Genomic DNA, 25,556 nt, shown 5'->3' with positions numbered 1-25,556 from the left:
TTATAAAATATTTAAATAATTTACAACTAAAAAAAAACAAAATAGTAATTTCTGCTATAAATTGAATTCATTTAAAATATATTTTAGAATGATTTAATTCAGACTTTATAAGTAAATATATTGTATGAAATTAATGTAGTATCATAAAAGTATAGTGAAACAAATTGAGAAGACAGGATATGGCTTATTTAAATTATCAAGTTAAGCCATAGAAGATAAATCATAGAATATTTGTATATAAAATGATCATTTCTCAACATATATTTTCAAGTGATAAACAAAGTGAAATCAATTTAGAATGAATGATCTCTTTAACTACTAATCTTTTTTAATAGAAGGAATTAGAATTAGAATTACAAGTTATGCATATTTGGAATTACATTCCAAATATGCATAACTTTCTATTCATTTTTATAAATTTACAATTATTATTATTACTTTGCCAGAAGTTAATGTCTTTTTTTTAAACTTAACTTAATCATTAATAACTTCAGTTCAATTAGAATATGAAAAAGTTTCATTTAACAAGACTGAATTTCTGCTAAAATACTTTGACAACATGAACTGAAAATAACTATAAAAACAGACCCTATACCAACCTATATAATTATCCCAATCACTATTAAGTTTCATGTGTTGTTGTAAACACCCCTCCATAACATTGAGGCAATAATTTGCACATGGTTTTAATTCAGGAAGACCACGACAATGAGGGCAATATGTCATTCTCATTAACCCACGATTACAATCGTCGGATGGCAATACCTACAATAATAACTTTTTAATTTCATAATAAAAAGTATTTCTACATAATTAAGCTTAAACACAAATCAATGAAAAATAAATGTTAAATATTAAATCCAAATCAAAATTAAATCATACTTACTTCTAGCATATTTTTTACAACATCTCTACCAATAGCTAAAGCTTGAACAAAAGTTCTAGTAGCAGTGAATGATCTCTTTACTTCTAAAGTCAATTTTTTTGGTACATCTCCGAATGGTTTCATCTCATCCAAATAATCGGCAATGCAGTTAAGATGGCCTTCCCCAAATGTATATTGCCCATTTATCACCTATCAAAAGAATTTCATATTTTATTTATTATATAAAATGCAAATAATCTTAATAAATTATATCAATTATAAATAATTAAACTACAAGTTTATCCTAAATCATTGAAGAAGAATAAAAATGTTTAAGCCACAGCACTAGCTGCTCTATATCAAACAACTAAGTAAAATATAATGAAAATTTAAGCTTTTCTGTAATGTTGTCCTAACATAAGTCTTAGCTACAATCTTCACTCTACAGTCATTTATTCACTTTGAGTAAAACTGCATAATTTACTTGCATAATTTAGAAATAAATAAATAACCAGTTTGTTGTAGACTAATTCTCGATGCTACTATTTGTTCTTTTTATTCCCACTTTTTCTAAGTAAAAAAAAAACATGACACCTAAAGGCAAATCTTTAACTTTTATTTCACTTTATTTTACTGTTTATTTTGAGAAATAAAAGTTAAAGATTTGCCTTCTGGTGTCATGTTCTCTTTTTTTTGTAAAAAAGGAGAAAAGATAAACAGTAGTATTGAGAATTACTACAAGACATCTTTCTTTGTGGATTAAATAGATAACTTTTATTTTTCTAATTGTAATGATTAAATTAATATAATTTTTATACCAAAAATATGATATTTGTTAATTTTATATGTTTTTCCTAGTTTAATAAGTTTTTCCTTTTGTACACATACTTTCAAAATAACAAATTTAACATAGCAATTAGAAACAAATTCATGTAAAAAATAATTTTGACATTAACAATTTATTCTGCAAAATGATTATTTATTCATTTTGCTCATTGAAACATGTTTTACTCATCAAATGTGTTCATTCACCCATAAACAGAAATTATATCTTCTTGTTACTACAGCGATTGAGCATGATATACTTTAGCATTGCAATTTAAATTTAAGAAATAATATAAATAATCAAACTAAATTTCTTTTTATTAAACTCAACATCAAAAAATATTACAGTTGTTAAGGGAAACTATTGATGATTAAAAGAGATTTCTTGCTTTCACATCTGGAAATTTAAATGAAATCAGCTAGGATAACAGTTCACTGTCCAATGTAACTTAATGTTTTGTGAATTGTTAGCAATCATCAGATAAATATGATAAGGTGGCAAATTGATCAAACTAGTTGATGTTTCTAATCATAGTAGTCATATCTATAATCTCTCTCAAGCAGTGTTTGAAAAAATTCCTTAGTAATTAAAATATTTTTCTATAAATAAAAATAATTAGATAGTAAAGATCGTGGAAATAGATAGAAACAAGCAAACCAACCAAAAACATCAAACATATATGTAAAATGATCCAGAAAGAAACAATTTGGAATGTAAGAGGTTAAGTTAACAGGACTAGAAAGTATAATGTTAACATTATTGAGATATCTGAAAAGTAAAGCAGAGTTATGTTCAATTAGAATATAAGATAATCCATTTAAAAAAATAACATTAAATGAAGGAAAATATTTGCAATTGCTTTTACAGATGAATTAGAAGAATAATTAATTTACAAAAATCTGTTTGTGATGGAGTATGCAGGTCATATGATAAATGAAATAATACTTGTCTTTACATACTGCAACTAAAGATATAAAAACATGTCATTACTGATAAGAACTTCATCGATGTCAGAGACTTCAACATTTGGATAAAAAAAAAAACAATATGAGGATGTCAAACCATTATAATCATTTTTGTAAATAAAGATAAAGTAAAAATCTATTTCTGAATACAGCATACAGAAAGAAAAGACAAGAACAAGAATAATCAAATGGAGATTTTAAATAAGAGAAAATTCTACCAACCAATATAAAATGCAAGGACATATTCAGAATTTGAAATTATCAACCATCATTACTTGATTTTGAGGACATTTAGAATATACATAATTATATGTATAGAAGTGCAAAAAATTACAAAGACTTTTAACATTATCAGTATAAATAAATTAAAGGAAAACCTCTGTAACAAACAAAATAGAGAAAATATGAAAAAGATTCTAATATTCTTACTTATTCAACCAGGAAGTTTAAAAAAAATCACCTACAAAAATAAAATTACAGAATATCATAACAAAAGACAATGAAATTTGAGAAGCAATGGAACCAAATATGTATATGACTGTAATAATTTTAAAGTGATATATTCTAATATCAATGTATCTGGAAACAGTAATATTGAAAATAGTTAAGGAATTCTACCAGAATAATCATTCATAAAAAAAAAATGTTTATGTTTATGTTTGTTTAGTTATGGCAACACAACACTTGGGCAATCTGCCTAGGAGGATGATTTCTGAGAGGTCTTTTAAGGGTAACTGGCCCCTATTTAGACATTAAAGATGTAGAGAAAACCTGGAAACTCCACGTGGCCAGCCCATCCTGGCAAGGTGCAAACCCACAATCAAACTACCAGTGTTCAGTGAATGAAACACTTGGCCACTGGTGGGCCCATAAAAAATTATTTGACTTTTTACCTTAGACTCTCTTTCTTGTGATTAATAATATCACTAATTTTATTGAGAAGAAAGTGAATAAAGTGTATCTGGTTAAATAAAAACATTCAAAAGATACATGAATCTTAACTGATTTCTTTATTGTTCTAAAAGTAATGTTAAAAGCCATGTTAGCAGTCAGAAGAAATGTATCTATACACTTATAATGGCTGAAAATAAAGCAAACATTGTCAACTTTGTGTAGTTGTTATCACCAGGAAGCTGACATGACAAAGTTATAGTGTGATATTGGAGCTAGAAGAGTATTGTCATATTGCATAGTAATATGCAATGCTTTAAGTAATCATGAGAAATTCTTTGTTGTGGAGCATTATTTTTGGTCATATGGGACCAGCTGCTTGGGTGAATTTAGTGTAAAATGTGTTTAAACTTTTCAAAGAAGAGTTCCATAAAATTTCACCTACAAAGCAAATGTTGTTAGTAAAAAAAAGTTTAGGTAAACTGGATCATTTCTTTGTCAACGATACATTTTCAGCAGACATTTTTGTATCAATATTGGAAATTTACAAACAACCTCCAGTATTGATATGAAAAATGTCTGGAGTTGACTGGTTCATACCTAAAGCATGTACAAGTTCTTTGTAATGTCCTGCAACTAGGTTAAGTTAACAGAGGATTCAGAAACTTCAAGAAATTTCTTTTATTTACATTACTAAAATTCATAAATATCATAAGTATATTTTATTTCAGCCATGCTGTATAATAACTAACCTCAGTTTCAATAATTATAAACATCACAATTTTTCATACTATAATTCAACTTAACTTTAACTAATGAAAGTAAGTAATTTGGTCTAAAGATAAATGAGATAGATAGCTAGGCTGTCACTTTGTATTAATATTAATAATTTAATTAAATTAATGAAACTAAATAATTTGGTCAAAAGAATAATACAACATATAGCTTAGAACTGGTTGCTAGACAGTTGTTTCACCACTTGTACAAAGATCTTAGCCAAGTTTACTTAAACCCAAAGACAGCTGTTATGTTACATAGTATTTAATTCTTAAATTTTTATTTATTTTTATAAATCTTTTAAGTTTTTATAAAGCTGTGGAGGACTGAGATACAGACATCTCCAGTCGTGCAGTAATTAACCTGAATGATTTTATTATATTATGTTATATAAATTCAGATTAATAGGTTTGGAAGCAAAGATCAGATAGAGGTCTGGGCAGCATAATAATTGATAACACATCTATACAGTAAGCAGAAGTTGCACATCTGACTTTTGTTTCGTGTTAATCTTTTCTTTCAGAATATTTTAAATTATTTAATTTGATACAAAAATTAATTAAATTATTAATATTAAAAGTTGATGATGACCTAAAAAGCTATCTTTAGACCTACTTACTTAGTTTCATTTGTTAAAGTTTAAATTATAACTGAAAAACTCGGCTTGAAGACATTTATGAATTTCAACAAAGAATTACATGTGAGTTTCAAGATTTAGAAAAATAATTTCTTCAGTCATTACAGTTTAATATTTTAATTTTTTACAGAATTAAGAGACCGAAACACAAACATATGTTGGTCTTGATTTAAATTTTTCTTCTTAGTATACAAAAAGAAAACAATATTTTTATCAAGACTATAGAATAAATAAAATATAGGAAATCAGTCATAAAAACACTAAATCCTCTTTTCTTTTTTACTATGTGGATAGAATAATAAAAGACAGCAAAATTATGATTACTTTAAAAAGTAAAGCTAATAGTGTTAACATCATTAGTATGATGATAACTTAATTCTAACTCTCAACAATAAATTAGTATGTATTCAATGAATTTCATAACTTAAAATTCATTGAATGTGTCTTACAATACTTGAAATTCATTGAATGTTTCAGAAAATGGGATATGAAGATTAGTAGACTTATAACTAAGATAATAGAAATAGGTCACAAAAAAGGAAAAGTTTCTTGTTTTCTAGGTAATGAGAAACTGGAACAAGTTAGACAGTTTAAATATTTAAATATTGTCTCTTAATATTTTAACATGCCTAGATATTGAGATAAGTAATTAAATTAAATAAAAACAGAATACGAAATAGTAAAAGGAAGTAATTGATATTACCAAAAACTTTGTGACACTTCTGTTTTTAAAACTGCTTCTTGTCATGTTATGACAGATTGAAAAAAAAGTTAAAACCAGAAGCATAACTTTTTTGAAAATTTATTATAGTACAATATAACTTCTTTTAACTATCATAAGCCATAGTGATAAGATGAAAAATATAACAGATGAAAGGATGAAAAACAGGAAATGTCAAATGAGTTCTAAATATTGTTGGACTATTGTTTAAAAATTCTATACTTTCTCCCTTAAATGTTAAGAAGAAAACTAATTCAATTCTATAAAACATAATATCCTACTTGATAATTATACTGAAATTCATTACTTTAATAAATAAATTTAATATCTATAAAAATATCAGATAGAGAGGGAAAAAAGAATAATTAAATATTGTTATTAGAGAATTGCTAAATGTAGGTAACATTACAAAATGTGTTGACAAATCATACTTAAAATAAATTAGCTAAATATAAAGGTAAATAATAATGGAAAACTTCCTAAATAAATTTGGAGAACAAAAGTAAAAGGAAAAATACAAAATAAATAAATGATATTAGTAAAGTAATAACTAGCTGTGAAGTAGAAGATAAATAATTACTAGATTAGTTGAAAGTTAATGAACAAGCAAATCAGAATTGAAATCTCAGTCTAGTAATTTACTGTTCAAAGCCATGTCAGAAAGATATAATATGGGCTTGATAAAGATGAAACTTATACTATTTTGTTTTTCTTAATTTCTACATGATTAACAAGAAAATGCAGAAGTCATCAGTGAAATAGCTTATATTCCCTTAACATTTTCTGAACAAATGTTTTAACTTCAGAAGGTTAATACAAGATGATTAGGCAATCTTTCAAAACCTGTTTTCTGATGCCAATTAATTTTATCAAAGACAGTTGAATCTGTATGTTAATCAAACTGCTATAATCCCTATAACTTTTGAGTTAAATAACTGATATAAATGTCAATTACAAATGTATTCATGAAATTAATAATAAGATCTATAAAAATATTCATAAAATTAAAAAAAATAAGTTTATTTGACTCTGATAAAATTTTAAATATCAATCAATAATTTGCATAATATGTTTGTAAAACACTATTGACCTATAATATTAAATCTCACTTCTATTTTGATAATTTTTCCATCTTATCTACAGACAAAAATGTGTTTGTACATATTAAAAATGAATAGTAAAATTATTTAATTTTATATTGATGTATAACTTAATATTATAAATTACTAAACATTTTATTATTATAAAAGATTATAATTTTATTAGCTTTAAAATATCAATAATTTAAAGAAATTTATTAAAAGTATAATTTTGTTCGTTATTAAAATTTATCTACAAACAAATACCTGATACATCTTCTTATAAAGTTGTTGGAAAAAATTTTCTAAAGCATCTGCAAGACTAATGCTTCCACTAATATAATATTTTTCCAAATCATCAAACATAGATTTAAAGATGAAAGAATTTGTATCATATAACATTCCATAAGTCTTTAAAAACATCTCATGAAAATCTTTTCTTGATGTTTTCATCAGTTCTTTAAAAAATTCTATAAAGTAAACAGATGTATTAAATAAGCAATGAAAATATCATTGGGATAAAATCATAAATTTAAAATAATTGAAAGAACAGTAAAATAAAATGCAATTAAATGTATCCTAAAGTTTTTCGTAACCATTTTATATTTTTAAATACAGAATAAATACTATTTAAGTATATATAAATGTGCATACATAATTAACTGATTAACCAATTATAATAAATTAAAGGCTATTACTATGAATTAAATTTATTAGCAAACTCAAATAAAAAAATGCACAGTTTTTTTCCTTTTAAATTTATAGTTAAGATCTCACCATCAAATTTAAGTGTTTGTGTTGTAAATAAGGAACGAACTTGACTGATAGTCTCTTTTAGATGCTCGTTAAATTTACTCTGACTGTGAGTCGTCAATTTATCTTCCATCTCTGTTGTACAGCAAGTCATACTACTTTCACATATGGTAAGATGATCGCCTAAAAATGCAAATTACACAAGATTATTTTTCAATAAGATAATTTTTTTTCAAGTAACTCAAATTGTTGAAAGTTTTTTATTACCCATATGAGAAATAATTTGTTAAAAAAAAAAAATATTCTATTTATTCTTTCTCTAAAGGTCACTTAAAACTTGAAGTGGTATTGGTTTACATTAAATATAATTGCCTGAACACTAATTATAGCTATAACTGTTCAAAATAACATTTCATAAACAACAATAAAATATTTAATTGTAAAAACTGTGAAGTAAGCAAGAAAGGAAAGAACCTCCAAAGAAACAGGAAGTTTTATATTATGATGTCAAAACAGATAAATGTGCGAGACAATTGGTTTATTAACCCCCGTTTTTACATATTTATCATTACAAAACAATTGTGTATATTGTTTCGGATAATACAGTACTGTATATCACTTTAAAACTAACTCATACAATTGATAAAAGACATTATTTATACCTAAATAAACTAAAGAATGATAATACAGAATTAACTAAACTGAAAGATTGTTTTTTTGAAACTAAATAATATGAAAAAAATATATATATATTTATGCTTCAAAATTATTTCTGAACTCTTAAATTCAAAAACTTATCATTCTCTTTGATAAAAGAAAAATTAATTATTTATATAGTTAATTCATAGGAAAATTGTATTTATATCATGAAATTTTATATAAAAACAGAAAAACTAAGGTTTAAATACTTCAAAATTGTGCACAACAATCCAGTATTTTTCAAATCTTCTTTTCTTTTTGCACATCATTACAAAGTCAACACCGTTTAAAAAAAAAAAAAAAAGCATTATTACCAAGAAGAAAATTTTTACAAATGATATAATGAATGTTAATGACCATCTTGAAGCTTTAAAAATAAAATGCAAATTCCAATCACAGTGTTAAATTACTATATTTATTTTCAGGGATAAATACTGACAGACAATTTAATGAAACTTCAAGAATTCCAGATAAAAACATTACTGTAATTGAGATAAAAACAATTCTATTTAGATCATTTTTTTTTATCAGCAGCTGGAAAAATAACAGAAAAAATAATATGTTATAAAATTATATATTATGTTTATGATTTTTATAAGTAGCCTAACATTTTCAAAATTCTTATACAAATACAGTAAAATCAATAAACATGTATATATGTATATATATATAATAATTATTATTATTATTAGTGTAGATGTCTGAATCAATAAACATACATAATTTATAGACTTATTCAAATAAATATTTGATTTATTACGACAACTGTAGATGTATAAAAGTACTGATTTATCTTAATTCTTAATGCCTTCTTCTATTGAAAGATTATAATCATATATATAATTTATATTATCAATTATGGAAACTATTTATAGAAATATACTATGTATATATATGCAAATAATGCTTATTCTATAAAATATTCTAGTTATATAGTTCCATAAAATATATTCTACAGCTAGAATGTTTTTCGTGGACTTTTTCGGCTTATATTTTTTTCTAAAAGTGCATGTGACTCTGCAACTTGTATATAATCCTAAATGACAGTTGCCACTTAAAAGAATATTACAATATAAACATATCTCTTTTCTTGTGATTTCCGAAAACTTATGATTATCAGCTCTTCTCTTGACTACCGACTGACATCAAATGTTACCACTCCTAATATTTATCAAAGATAAAAATTTATCTGTTCTTATCATTTGTTAACTCTGATATATTATCATTCTTGTATATTTATATTTCAACAGACTTTCATATTAAATTAAAATTTTTCAAATTTCAAAATATTTATATTAATTTTAATTTCTAATTAATTCTGTTTAAAATTATGATATATTTAACATAAAAAAATCAAACTTTTTACAGATTCTGTGAAATGATTTCTACATAATGAAGTGTTTCATTTAACATGCACCACAAGAGAATAAATTTGAAAGATTACTAATTATGCATATCTCTTTCATGGTCTAAATAAGTCAAATATTTGCAAAGGGACAATATATTTGTATGATATTAAGTATAATATTATATTCTAGACATTATTGATTATTCAAATTTTAACATTAACTTTTGATAGTTAATGTTTATAAGTATTAATATGTTAACAAAATTAAAATAAAAAGAAAATGAGTATTATGAGAATAGAATAGTTTTTCCAAGAAGTTATGCCTAAAAGATTTAAAATTTTTTCTCTAAAATTGAAGAAAGAAATACATTTAATAATACTAAAAATTCAGGTGAATAGCACATGCCAGTATAGTGAAAATATATTTCTATACTGATTGAAATATCCCCAACTGATTTAGCAAATAGAAAAATCATCCAACCGAACAAAGGATGCACAGCTGGCTGATTTACAGTCATTGGCACAAAGTGATAGTGGTGTGATTGTGACAAATATCACATATTGGCAAGCTTTCACTTCTATCACCTATGAATTAACTTGAAAGGAGCCAGATGGCAATAGTTATGAAAGGAAAATCTGGTACTATTGAGGCATAAACCTAAATAACTACCTGGCAGCCATTGCTACATTTCCTAAACTACTCCATCCTATCTAAATGCTAACTAAATTTAGAAAAATTCTAACTTGGAATATTAAACTGTTGTATTTTATAACACTTCTATTGAAAATATAAAGAGTATGACTAGATCAATTTCAGAATCATTTATTCACTCGATTTTAATAATAAACAAGTCAGTTTTAGAAAATCAGATGGCAACAAGCATTATTGAGTACAGAGGTACTAATTTTAATTACATTTAAAACGTTGCATTAAATAATGGATGTAATTATTTATATATTTAGTAAATTCCAGAAGCTAAACTGATTTACATTGAAGTATGACAGGTGAAGCTTCTTCTTTCTACAGCGATTAAAATGAGATCGTGGATGCCTGAAGGTAGAAAAGTAATTTTCTTTTAATAAATGTAAAATCAACTTCATTAATCTTATTGATATTTTATTCAATAGATTTTTTTAAATATAAATTATTTATCTGAAGATTTATACAGTATAACCTGTCTAAAACGAAACCAGAAATTTGCCTAAACGGAAAGAATTCTACGGAAAAAAAAGCGATTTTCTATGTTAAAAAGAAATCTTCTTAAAACGAAATTAACCGTTTACACAGGTTTTACTGAATATATACATATATGCACACAACGTGACTCAAAAGTCAGTTAACTGTCTTATACGTAGGCTATATGCATTATATATCATAATATTTTTAATGTAGATAAGTATGGCTACATTTTAGTTATTACATTTATAAACTAATACAGTAAAATCTGTCCAAAACGAAACCTGTCAAAACGGGGAAAAATTCTTCGGAACGGTGCGATTCCGTTTTAGACAGGTTTTATTGTAATTTATAGGCATGTAATTAAGCTACATTTTTAAAAGCTATGATGTAATAGATTTTTATTATTTAAGTTAATAAATGTAAGATGAATTTTTCCCGAAGAAATTATCCGACTAATATATTCTAAAGGAAAATGTATTCTTTCTACTGATTGGTTGGAGATAAAACAATGATATGGTGTGATTGTCAGAGATACGGTAACATTATAATTATTTAAATTTTAATTTGATTAATCATATCTCGGTCTTACGAAATGTCCAACCTTCTTTGAGAAAATTATAAAGAAAAGATTTCGTAAAGAAGAATTGTTATCTTAATTTATCTATCGTCTAAACAATGGATTTGTACGAGATTTTTACAGAAATTTACTGTATTTTCGGTGTAATTTTACACTAAAACCTGTGTAAACCGGAATCGCATGGTACAGTACCTGACATATAGTAAAAACCTGTCAAAACGAAATATAATTGTAATTCTTATATTTTTACAAATTAAACCTAGGCTATATAGTAAAACCTGTCCAAAACAAAACCTTAATAAGGCGGAAACCTGCCTAAACGGGAGAAAATTCTTCGAAACGCAACGAGTTTGTGTTAAAAAAAATAACCTGTTCAAAATGGAAACTTGCCAAACCGGAAAAGATATTTGATACCGTGCGAGTCCGGTTTACACAGGTTTCACAGTTTTCAGTTATATTTTACTAAAAGTTCAAGCTTAGAGTTGCAGCAACTGATCTAAAAAAGTATTCTAAAATTATCTTATGAATTCTTTGACAGATTGAAAAATTTTTAAATTGCCTACTGAGGACAAGTGCGTGTTTATATATAGGGTGGCCCACAAGTCAGTTAACAGTGTCTTGTTTTACATGTGAAAATATACTTGCAAGCTATCTGTGAATCTAAACTGAGCTTAAACCTGTTTATCAATATGTATTAATTTACATGGTTTTAAACGTAATCTGTCCAAAGCGGAACCTTAATGAAGCGGAAATTTGTCTAAGCGGAAACAATTCTTCGGATCGGAGCAATTTTTTTTAATGTTAAAAAGTAACCTGTTTAGAGTGAAAACATGCCAAATCGGAAAAAAAATTTCGGTACTGCGCCATTCCGGTTTACACAGGTTTTACTGTATTATTTACGCAATTTAAAGCATTTTCTAACATTTCTAGATATTTTAGAAACAGAGAAGATGAATTTAATTAAATTTAAGTTTTAAATCGTATAAATAAACTATAATTAAAGCTGAATTTAGTGTCGATATGGAATTGTCAGTTTTCAATTTAGAGTTATCCTGTCTTAGACAAATGTATTTTGCAAAATTATTCAATTTCTGCAAAATGGAAATCAATAAATCTAGGAGGGAAATGTTTAATCAATAAAATGAATGCGCTGATGTATCTTGAACACGAATTGTATGTGAGAAAATCTTCTGTAACTACATTTCAATCATAAATCTTTTAAGTCACTTTATCTTATTCTTGTACATATTCATCACGCATAATACATAGATAATTATAAGATAAATTACTTTGTTATTAATGTGACTAAATGATTAACAAAATTTGGAATGCTTAATTTATCTTCTCTGCTAAATTTTGATGCTTAATACATCTTCCCTCCTGGAAAAACTTACAGTAAAACCTGTCGAAAACGGAACTTCAGAGGCGATTTTCTATGATAAAAAAGAACTGTTCAAAGCGGAAACTTGCCAAATCGGAAGAAATGTTAGATACTGTGCGAGTCCGATTTAGACAGGTTTAATGTATTTGTAAAAATGTCGAATTATTTAATATTTTTATAGTAAAATAACCTTATATTTAACCATAGATGATCACATATTAAATATTTAGCCTACTTAAAATTTTTAATTATGATAATAAAATGTCTATAGTGTCATACATAGCGATTAAAGTAAAACCTGTGTAAACCGGGATCGCACGGTACCGAATATAGTTTCTGTTTAGACCGGTTTCCGTTTTGAACAGGTTTACTGTAGGCCTATATAAAATAATTTTTATCAAATTAAAATATAGTTAACTAAATTAGACATTTTATCGTAACTTAATTTGTTTTATGTAATTTATTGTCAATNTCGTAGAAGATAACGTCTTTAAATTATTTAAAATTAAAACCAGTTTTAAAGTTACATTATAAACTAAACTTAAAATAGTTTCAATTTTCTTTACTTGCTGAATATGGATAAATCTTAAGAGTGCAATGAACTCATTGTAACTATCAAAATTCAAAGTTATTATGAGTAAGCTAAATCTAATACAAAGCAAGCAAAATGTAATAAATCAGTTTTCACAATATTGTTTTAATTTAAGAAATTCAGACATTATTAAGATGCTATCTATAAGTAAAACACTTAAGCATCATATGAGAAAATACTTAAATATAAAACCAAACTTTGGATATAAATTATGTATTCAACTATTTTTACATATATAATACAGCTGCCTTTCATAATCTTATCTAAATAAGTAGATGAAATTAAAACATGATTAATTGATAAAGAAGATAAAGATCAATAGAAGTACTTAATATTTAATTATTCTAAAATTGCACGAAAAAAAATTTATGTTAATTTTCTTAATATAATTTCTGCTAATTGTTAATTAAATTCATTTCATCTATTTAAAGCAATAAATTTTCCCTAATTGTTTAAAATAAACTTTAACTGGATACATTTTAATGGTATCTATTATAATAAATAAGAGGAATAAAAAACATGTTTTCAAGATGTTTAATTTTATTATTTAAAATTCGTTGGTGTATTTACTATCCTGTTTACTGGGTGGGATCACTTTATTGGTGTGACACACATTACTCGTTCCATTTAAGTGAATCAAATGTTACTTTTAAAGTACTCTTTAATTATTGAATTACTATTTTTTTGCATTTGCAAATTTTCAGAAATAATATACGGCTCCTAATTAATGCGCATCCACTCCTTATACGTATTTATTTAGATCATAAATCATCTAACATAAAATATGAATATACATTTAGGAACATTAAACTCCAAGGACAAAGCAAGATAACATTTATCAAAGAATCACAATTCTTGACAAGCCTTTTAGAGTTTTTAGAGGCTTAGACACGCAATCTTAATTCTTAACCTTAAAATTAATTAGTGTTTTATTTATAGCATTAGCAAACTAAAAAAAATTACACAGAAATTTAATTTATTGTGTTTATTAATTAAAAAACTAGTTTATTAATTATATTTAAAAATTAATTCTTAAAAAAATGCTGTAGTAATAATTATATTTTTTATGTACAGAATCTAATTTGTTATTTATTAATGTAAGCAATTTTCTGCAGGATAAATTCAATTCAATTTTGTAGAAATCTCTTAAAGTGTTGCATTATTGTATCAACAAATGTTTATTTCATAATTAATTATTAAAAATTTAAAAGGCAGATATAATAATAATAAATTCAACCAAAATAAAACTGATTACAGTGAATAGATAATAAAATTTTATAGTTATTTTACTGAATATACCATATTATTTTAAATTTAAGCCATATTTTTTACATTTCCATACTTAAAGTTGGGCTATATTTTAAGTTCGGAGTATTTATCACTCTTTAAAGTCTCTATTAAAAGACAATTTTATAGTATTTCCTGTTTATTTTATACTTTCCATTAATTATATTTTATTTTAAATATATTATTCATCATAATTTTTCCTGAATATCCTTTTTTAATAGTCAGAATGACTATTTAAAATATGATGAATGAAAAAGTATTATTACTTTTTAAAACATGAAAGTAAATTAATTTTAAAAATAAGTATTTGTAATGCTTAAAAGCATGTTTTGATATTTTGTTGATTTCTTTTAGATTTTACAATAAAGTTTTTTTTTGTTTTTCAGGCAATTTACATTGATTAAATGTAACTAAAGTAAAATTTTTGAATTATCAGAATGCTGCTCTCTTATGAAGTACTAGGCTAAAAATATTGGTTAGGATACTAAAAAAATTAAGAGTTTCTTTATATAAATTTTAGTATACAAAAATTTGGGCTTTCTGCCAGTCAAGCTTTTCAAAGAAGTTCAGTTCATTAACACATCATACAATTTCAGACCAACGTACTCTTGACATTTACAATGAAGTTTGTATCTAAATAAAATTTCGCTCTTACAAATAAGCCAATGATTAAATTAAACGATTTGACTAATTTTGAAGTATATTATAAGATGCAATCTGTTGAAAAAAAATTTTTTTTAATTCAAAATAATTTTAAAAATAGAAATATTTATTGATAACTAGTAAAATTGTTAAAAAGAAATAAATGTTGTTAGTGTGCATCTAACTTGACTAAAATATTTATATAGACAAGTAAATTGCAGACAAAATGGTGCAATTTACTATTTTTTCTGTATAAAAACAAAAGTATTTTAGTATTTTTGAATTTTTATAACAACAAAAAATATTTAAAGATATATTCCAGATCATTGTGCAATTGAATTAAACTGACATAATTTTTGAAATTGTTACAAGAAAACACAGTTTTTGTAAGAACTGAATTTACTTTTGAATAAATTTAATTCTTTTTACACGAGTGGGAAATCCTGCTTCGTGTCAGGAGTTGCAATTGTTTGTTTCATTCCTAATTTTCCAAACACAATTTTCTAACTGCATATTAAACAACAAAAACAGTTTACTTCAAAAATNATTCAATAATTTAAAGAAATTTATTAAAAGTATAATTTTGTTCGTTATTAAAATTTATCTACAAACAAATACCTGATACATCTTCTTATAAAGTTGTTGGAAAAAATTTTCTAAAGCATCTGCAAGACTAATGCTTCCACTAATATAATATTTTTCCAAATCATCAAACATAGATTTAAAGATGAAAGAATTTGTATCATATAACATTCCATAAGTCTTTAAAAACATCTCATGAAAATCTTTTCTTGATGTTTTCATCAGTTCTTTAAAAAATTCTATAAAGTAAACAGATGTATTAAATAAGCAATGAAAATATCATTGGGATAAAATCATAAATTTAAAATAATTGAAAGAACAGTAAAATAAAATGCAATTAAATGTATCCTAAAGTTTTTCGTAACCATTTTATATTTTTAAATACAGAATAAATACTATTTAAGTATATATAAATGTGCATACATAATTAACTGATTAACCAATTATAATAAATTAAAGGCTATTACTATGAATTAAATTTATTAGCAAACTCAAATAAAAAAATGCACAGTTTTTTTCCTTTTAAATTTATAGTTAAGATCTCACCATCAAATTTAAGTGTTTGTGTTGTAAATAAGGAACGAACTTGACTGATAGTCTCTTTTAGATGCTCGTTAAATTTACTCTGACTGTGAGTCGTCAATTTATCTTCCATCTCTGTTGTACAGCAAGTCATACTACTTTCACATATGGTAAGATGATCGCCTAAAAATGCAAATTACACAAGATTATTTTTCAATAAGATAATTTTTTTTCAAGTAACTCAAATTGTTGAAAGTTTTTTATTACCCATATGAGAAATAATTTGTTAAAAAAAAAAATATTCTATTTATTCTTTCTCTAAAGGTCACTTAAAACTTGAAGTGGTATTGGTTTACATTAAATATAATTGCCTGAACACTAATTATAGCTATAACTGTTCAAAATAACATTTCATAAACAACAATAAAATATTTAATTGTAAAAACTGTGAAGTAAGCAAGAAAGGAAAGAACCTCCAAAGAAACAGGAAGTTTTATATTATGATGTCAAAACAGATAAATGTGCGAGACAATTGGTTTATTAACCCCCGTTTTTACATATTTATCATTACAAAACAATTGTGTATATTGTTTCGGATAATACAGTACTGTATATCACTTTAAAACTAACTCATACAATTGATAAAAGACATTATTTATACCTAAATAAACTAAAGAATGATAATACAGAATTAACTAAACTGAAAGATTGTTTTTTTGAAACTAAATAATATGAAAAAAATATATATATATTTATGCTTCAAAATTATTTCTGAACTCTTAAATTCAAAAACTTATCATTCTCTTTGATAAAAGAAAAATTAATTATTTATATAGTTAATTCATAGGAAAATTGTATTTATATCATGAAATTTTATATAAAAACAGAAAAACTAAGGTTTAAATACTTCAAAATTGTGCACAACAATCCAGTATTTTTCAAATCTTCTTTTCTTTTTGCACATCATTACAAAGTCAACACCGTTTAAAAAAAAAAAAAAAAGCATTATTACCAAGAAGAAAATTTTTACAAATGATATAATGAATGTTAATGACCATCTTGAAGCTTTAAAAATAAAATGCAAATTCCAATCACAGTGTTAAATTACTATATTTATTTTCAGGGATAAATACTGACAGACAATTTAATGAAACTTCAAGAATTCCAGATAAAAACATTACTGTAATTGAGATAAAAACAATTCTATTTAGATCATTTTTTTTTATCAGCAGCTGGAAAAATAACAGAAAAAATAATATGTTATAAAATTATATATTATGTTTATGATTTTTATAAGTAGCCTAACATTTTCAAAATTCTTATACAAATACAGTAAAATCAATAAACATGTATATATGTATATATATATAATAATTATTATTATTATTAGTGTAGATGTCTGAATCAATAAACATACATAATTTATAGACTTATTCAAATAAATATTTGATTTATTACGACAACTGTAGATGTATAAAAGTACTGATTTATCTTAATTCTTAATGCCTTCTTCTATTGAAAGATTATAATCATATATATAATTTATATTATCAATTATGGAAACTATTTATAGAAATATACTATGTATATATATGCAAATAATGCTTATTCTATAAAATATTCTAGTTATATAGTTCCATAAAATATATTCTACAGCTAGAATGTTTTTCGTGGACTTTTTCGGCTTATATTTTTTTCTAAAAGTGCATGTGACTCTGCAACTTGTATATAATCCTAAATGACAGTTGCCACTTAAAAGAATATTACAATATAAACATATCTCTTTTCTTGTGATTTCCGAAAACTTATGATTATCAGCTCTTCTCTTGACTACCGACTGACATCAAATGTTACCACTCCTAATATTTATCAAAGATAAAAATTTATCTGTTCTTATCATTTGTTAACTCTGATATATTATCATTCTTGTATATTTATATTTCAACAGACTTTCATATTAAATTAAAATTTTTCAAATTTCAAAATATTTATATTAATTTTAATTTCTAATTAATTCTGTTTAAAATTATGATATATTTAACATAAAAAAATCAAACTTTTTACAGATTCTGTGAAATGATTTCTACATAATGAAGTGTTTCATTTAACATGCACCACAAGAGAATAAATTTGAAAGATTACTAATTATGCATATCTCTTTCATGGTCTAAATAAGTCAAATATTTGCAAAGGGACAATATATTTGTATGATATTAAGTATAATATTATATTCTAGACATTATTGATTATTCAAATTTTAACATTAACTTTTGATAGTTAATGTTTATAAGTATTAATATGTTAACAAAATTAAAATAAAAAGAAAATGAGTATTATGAGAATAGAATAGTTTTTCCAAGAAGTTATGCCTAAAAGATTTAAAATTTTTTCTCTAAAATTGAAGAAAGAAATACATTTAATAATACTAAAAATTCAGGTGAATAGCACATGCCAGTATAGTGAAAATATATTTCTATACTGATTGAAATATCCCCAACTGATTTAGCAAATAGAAAAATCATCCAACCGAACAAAGGATGCACAGCTGGCTGATTTACAGTCATTGGCACAAAGTGATAGTGGTGTGATTGTGACAAATATCACATATTGGCAAGCTTTCACTTCTATCACCTATGAATTAACTTGAAAGGAGCCAGATGGCAATAGTTATGAAAGGAAAATCTGGTACTATTGAGGCATAAACCTAAATAACTACCTGGCAGCCATTGCTACATTTCCTAAACTACTCCATCCTATCTAAATGCTAACTAAATTTAGAAAAATTCTAACTTGGAATATTAAACTGTTGTATTTTATAACACTTCTATTGAAAATATAAAGAGTATGACTAGATCAATTTCAGAATCATTTATTCACTCGATTTTAATAATAAACAAGTCAGTTTTAGAAAATCAGATGGCAACAAGCATTATTATAATTATTTATAAATTTAGTAAATTATTTAATTTATTATAATCATTGTCTTTATATTTGTCAGTGATATAAATTCTTATAGTTTTAATTTTCTTTTGTTTTATTATTATATAATTAAAATTATGAACCAAATGTTCTCTTTCTTATTATATTCTGTTTTGTTATGATCTAGACTTCATTTTACTTTTGAAAGACATCATTAACAAGATATCCTAACTATAATATGCTAGAATCAAGACCATTACTATCACTAGAATCAAGACCATTGAAAGCTTAGTATGGGGCCTGAGATAGAGTGGACCCATTTCACCTTTTTTTTTTTTTTTGAACAATAAAATATGTAGAATGTTTCTTTATTAGTAAATACGTAGTCTTAAAGATTTTTCATTTGTTNCAAAATGGTGCAATTTACTATTTTTTCTGTATAAAAACAAAAGTATTTTAGTATTTTTGAATTTTTATAACAACAAAAAATATTTAAAGATATATTCCAGATCATTGTGCAATTGAATTAAACTGACATAATTTTTGAAATTGTTACAAGAAAACACAGTTTTTGTAAGAACTGAATTTACTTTTGAATAAATTTAATTCTTTTTACACGAGTGGGAAATCCTGCTTCGTGTCAGGAGTTGCAATTGTTTGTTTCATTCCTAATTTTCCAAACACAATTTTCTAACTGCATATTAAACAACAAAAACAGTTTACTTCAAAAATAAGATAATATTATTTTTTATATATATATAAATGAATAAAATTTTATTTAATTTCTTGTTCTAAAAGTAAAAAAATGAAAATTCACTTGTAGTGAATTTTCATTTTTTTACTAGTAAATCATTACATATAAAAGAAAATCTACTAAACGAAAATATTTTCAAGAAGTTTTTCATTTGATTTAAACTAATTTAATCTTATTACAATTGTTTACATTAAAAAAATTTTTTAAAAACTAAAATTCATAATGGAAAGTATTGTTATATTTCAGTACCTGAACTATAAACTGCCGAAAGAATTTATTTTAATTATTATATAAAGCTATCAGAATTAAATTTATAAGCTTTGAATTTTACCAAACAAAATACTTCATGATAATAAATCACATACTATAATCTAAACTGAAAATTAATTTAAGTTTTCAGGATTTTAAATATTAAAACTTAGACACATTTCTTATTATTTTTTTACTTTTTAACAAATATTTAACAATTCTACCATAAAAAATCATTCCTTTATGCATCTATTTAATAAAAATAATGTCAAGAACATACATAATAATTAGGATAAATATACAGTATTAGAAATTTACTATTGTTAAATCAAGTCACTTTCAATCAGACAATTTTAAATAACTTAAAATAGTAAAGAACATCAAGGACATTAAAAAAAACTCTTTTTTTCAAATTGTTCAAAAGTATCCAGTAACAATTTAATAGCATTGACAATTGTTACTAATCAAAGATAATTTCTTGAACAGAAAAAAAATTAAAAATATGGATTTTTTTTTATTACTGAATATGCATTTACCAAACAGTTAAATGAAATCTTTGTTGAAATAAAGCATTTCATTTAACTTTACTTAAGTATATTTGCATTTAAAGTAAAGCTGTACTATTTTAATTAAGTACTGTCTGACAATTTCTGTACAACATAAGCAATAAATGAGAGCAGAGATAAAACAATTCCATTTTAAAATTGTGAAAATGAAAATTTGCTAAAAAAAAAAATATTTTAAGTTTAAAAATTTATAAACAATTCTAAAGCAAAATAAAAACAAAAAACAATTTTACTAAATAAATATGCCGTGTAAATGCTTTCTTCTTAAAAGATTAATTCGAGCAATGAATCCTTAATAATCTCGGAATGATCAACAAGATTTACTCTTTATTTGTACGTTTCGTGCACTTTTCTTCGAGAAAAGTGTGCCGGTACAAAACATACAAAATAAGACAACGGACAAAAGGCTATTGGAATAATACAGCGAGATTTACTCTGACAAAACAAATATAATTGGAACCTTTTATGTCCCTAAATATTTCTCATCTCAAAATCTTTTTACTATCCCAAAAGGATTTTATCCATGAATCCTAGAAAAATAGAAGATTGACTTATAAGAAGAAATTTCTCTTTCACATTCTCAAACTTCCCTTCCAATTTTACTTTCAAAGAATCTAAGTTTCTCTTCACATATCACACCATAGAAGAGTCAAGTAAACAATACTAGAATTACTCATCAGTTAGAATTAATCACCTCGGACGTGTATCCTGTTTATCAGAAGAACAGAATTAGATATACTTTCATACATAAAACATCACTGATTAACATTTGAAAAGAAAGGATCAGCAATCTCGGGTCTTAACAGCGTGTTAATTCGATCAATCCTTTGATAACCGATCACAAAACTTACCATTAATAGCTTGTTGAGGGACGTCTTCGTCGTCGAATCCGTTCTGAATATAGACATACTTGACAACAGAACAAGCGATCGAACTAGGATCGGTATTTATATATTTGGCACTACACACAGTACACATCAATAAAAAAACCAATACTATTTTCCGAATACCTTTCATTATCTTAACTTTAAAACTAAAACGGCCCTTCTAGCAATCACATTTTTCTTTATCATCGCCCAAATAAATACTAATCGAACATTTCAGACGATCATCCAACGTAGCCATTCTCCAAAGGGCTGTTACCCCCTGCAAAACGTTTAACGGTGACAGAAATACTTCGAATTAACTTTTTCTTCTACTAAATTCTATTTCACGCTTTGCTATTTAACGGGAGATAGTTATGAGGTGTTAAATTGTGAATTTGACGAAGTATGGGAGTCTACAATGCGGCGTGTTCCATCGCGGGAAGAGCCATTGCATTCCTTTCCTCCATCATGATTCAGGAATGAGGGAAGCATTTGGAGTAGTTGAAGTGGTTGCTGCGAAGGTGTGTTAGTAGTTTTCTCAGCGGTGTGCCGTCTCCTCCCTAAAAGAAAACTGGTCGACGTCTCACGCGCGCAAAATAGGCATTTTTCCTCTAACAAATACCGCATTCAACGTACATATTTTTCCGTTTTTAACAAAGGAAAAACATAACTCGCTTCTGTTAGATCGTCAAAAACTTAAGTTTTCTACAGTCTTTCGCACGAAATTCTTCTAAATAAATTATATTTTTTTATTAGCATTCTCGGAGAATATACATGAAAGGAATTTAAGGTGCTGTCCCTGATTTAACGTAGAAATTCTGATCGCTTAACCGCGATAAGATATCGTTAACGCAATCATCGTAGCGTAGAAAAGAATTATTCTTCTTGTTATATCTCTAGATATTTTAGATACTATAACAATATTTCTATTAAGTAATTACTATTTTTTTATTATTATTATTGTCCTCCATATTTTTATGATGAGATATAGGAGAGTTTTTCACCAAATACTACTTTTTTCTTTAATATCAGATTTGTGTCCGGTTTTTCTTCCATAAAAATTTAAATATTGAAACCTGTTAGATTATTATTATTAATATCGGTTCGATTCTCTTATAATTATGTAGGTTATCAATATAACTTTAAGTCAATCAAACTCCTAAGTAGTTATTAGTCTAGTGTTTTTGTCACAGTCGAAAACTCGCTTCGATTAACTTGTTTTCCAAGTGGAATTCCTTGATAAATATCTAGTTTGAAAGTTCCTCTGCAGTTTTGTTTCTATTTTGTTTTGTTTTTTATTTAGGATTCCTGGTTAATTAAGGGATTTGGTATTTGATTAATTCAAATTAAACGGCTGAATGTGTTAATTTTAATGAAAATGAAGCAACTCTCTTGTGCTTTTTTTCGTATTAGAAATGAGTGATTTTTCAACTGTAATAGATTTTCCCAATGAAAATGAAACAACGCAGTTAAAAAGTATTAAATTAAAGAAAAAAATTAACTCGAAGATTAAGTTCTGATCGAGTTAATCTACTTAAAAATTAATTAATATGCATTTATATTTGTAAAATATTTAGAACTAAGATTTAAAAAAAAATAAATAAATAACATTCCTTCTCGTCTCATAAGTTTGAAAAATCCAGAAAAACTTTGTGTCTCTTGATGTTTGAGTGTCATAACAAGTGGTGATGTATTGTGTCTAGGTTGAAGAGCAAGATCAATCAACCTGTAGCTCTCGAACGACGACATTTTTTCCATTGTTTCCTCACTCTTGATTTTATGTAATTTTGGGTTATAATTATTTTAAAATATATTAATTTTACCTACATATTTTTCACATTAATTAATTTAAAAATTAATGTTTCTGTCATGTTTACAGCAAACTAAACATACTGTGTATGATAAATAAAATCAGATTTTTTTTTTATTATTAAATCAAATTTTCCCAACTCACTGCTTACCTATTAGAAATTCTTTATAATATGGAATTTTTCTTGTTTTTACTAACTCATCTCCTAGCTAGAGGCCCTACCCTAAAACCTGTACACAATATTTCACTGTCTGATTAATATCTATGTGATCAAATCTCATTATGGCAGTTACAACCTCATAAATACTATTATAAAACTATTAATTACTTTCTCTTTTAAATATTGCTCAATCTATAAAATGTGGGAATTTGAATTTATAACTTTATAACGTGACAGAAGTAATTCTATAAGATGCAGGCCTCTAAGCATTTGCAGTTGTTTGAATGCCTTTGATGTTGTTTTGAACTTTGTACAAAGGAAAAACGATTCCCTGCATCGATCAAAAGAGACAAAGCACAGTTTATATTACTATATATATATATATATATAATTTAGTTATTCTTTGCTGTTAAATTATGTTATAGACTAAACCCGGTCGGGTCAAAATTATAATTGTTTGAATTAGGTTTGTATCAATCAATTATACATAAACTAAATAACTGATTTATAATAGCTTTAGTTGGGAATAATTATTGTTTGTGACGGTGTTTAAATATTAAATATAGCTAAACGTTTAGATTAAATTAAAATAAAGCACTGTCAGAGTTTGACGTACGATAAAAGTACCCAATAACGTCATCTACAGTACATGTTTATGCTCTTAATATAAGTGGACAGTGAGATTATTTTCAATGTTTTATGGAGTAACTATCACAAAAATAACACGAAAAATATCTGTGTATTTTTTAAAAATAAAAACAAAATAAAATGTATAAAATTTTCCATGTTATATNTGTTTTATTATTATATAATTAAAATTATGAACCAAATGTTCTCTTTCTTATTATATTCTGTTTTTTTATGATCTAGACTTCATTTTACTTTTGAAAGACATCATTAACAAGATATCCTAACTATAATATGCTAGAATCAAGACCATTACTATCACTAGAATCAAGACCATTGAAAGCTTAGTATGGGGCCTGAGATAGAGTGGACCCATTTCACCTTTTTTTTTTTTTTTGAACAATAAAATATGTAGAATGTTTCTTTATTAGTAAATACGTAGTCTTAAAGATTTTTCATTTGTTAATAAAAGTAACATGATGTTACAGGGGCAGAAACCACTATAGCGTCTAAACCTGGGAAAAATTCCAGCACCCTCTCACGACAACTCTATTTAGAATACCTATCACTAAAGAAATTTTGTACAATTTTACAAAATATCAATTAATTGAGTCAAAGATAAACAGCATTAAAAAGAAAGTCTTCTACAAGGTCAATATTTTTTTATTTAGCTGCAAATTCTCATAATCAGAGCACAACAAAATCCAAGGCATCTGACATTCTAGGTACAAAATCAATAAAAGATTTTACTTCCGGTTACTTTTATTAGCATTTTATATAACTATACTGTAAACTTAAGTAGAAACAAATATATATATATATATATATATATTTCTCCATTATCTAAATATCAATAAATAAATGTTAACTCTTTATCATTAATAGTTATTTCTAACTTACTTTGATTTATTCATTCTTTTAATAATTCAGTTCAATACTGAGACTACAACATTAAGTTTAAACCTGATTCAGTGCTGTACTTTAAAATACTTTTGTCTTTGAAACTGTGCTTTTTTTTTTTTAAATAAAATCATATGTTTAATTTATTGTCAATTATAAAAAGAATACTAGACAATTTATTTTCTCTCCGAACACAAACTAAGAATTGAGTCAAAGTGCTAGCAGGTCAATTACATTGTTTCAGGGGCCATCTACAACAATTGCCTGCTGCTACTGTGGCACTGATGTCACATCACCACTGGCATAAAAAAGAATTAAAAAATTGCACACTTGAGACCTTGGACACTGTCAAAAACAAAACCATGGACTACCCATTTTTAT

At 25.2% G+C, this 25,556-nt stretch overlaps 1 protein-coding gene across 2 annotated transcripts in view; it reads right to left on the bottom strand.

The window, feature by feature from the left end:
• The window catches only part of LOC111635552 (glypican-6-like), a 24,798-nt gene extending 2,672 nt beyond the window's left edge, over nucleotides 1–22,126 (bottom strand). The window contains exons 1-5 of one of the 2 annotated variants that reach the window (XM_023380542.1): nucleotides 21,664–22,126; nucleotides 16,349–16,507; nucleotides 15,839–16,041; nucleotides 887–1,075; nucleotides 600–765 (exon numbers count right to left, since the gene is read on the bottom strand). In XM_023380542.1, the coding sequence (XP_023236310.1) occupies nucleotides 600–765; nucleotides 887–1,075; nucleotides 15,839–16,041; nucleotides 16,349–16,507; nucleotides 21,664–21,829 (883 nt within the window). In that variant the 5' untranslated portion in view covers nucleotides 21,830–22,126. Of the gene's footprint in view, nucleotides 1–599; nucleotides 766–886; nucleotides 1,076–7,028; nucleotides 7,232–7,538; nucleotides 7,724–15,838; nucleotides 16,042–16,348; nucleotides 16,508–21,663 lie in introns of those variants that run through there. The other variant, XM_023380541.1, reaches the window with a different exon arrangement.
• Between the last annotated feature and the right edge of the window lie 3,430 nt (nucleotides 22,127–25,556).

This window comes from Centruroides sculpturatus, unplaced genomic scaffold, assembly GCF_000671375.1.
Source record: "Centruroides sculpturatus isolate CEXI.00-Female unplaced genomic scaffold, Cexi_2.0 scaffold708, whole genome shotgun sequence".
Taxonomy (NCBI): Eukaryota; Metazoa; Arthropoda; class Arachnida; order Scorpiones; family Buthidae; genus Centruroides; species Centruroides sculpturatus.
Note: the sequence above shows the minus strand (reverse complement) of the source record. Positions and strands in the feature narration are given on the sequence as shown.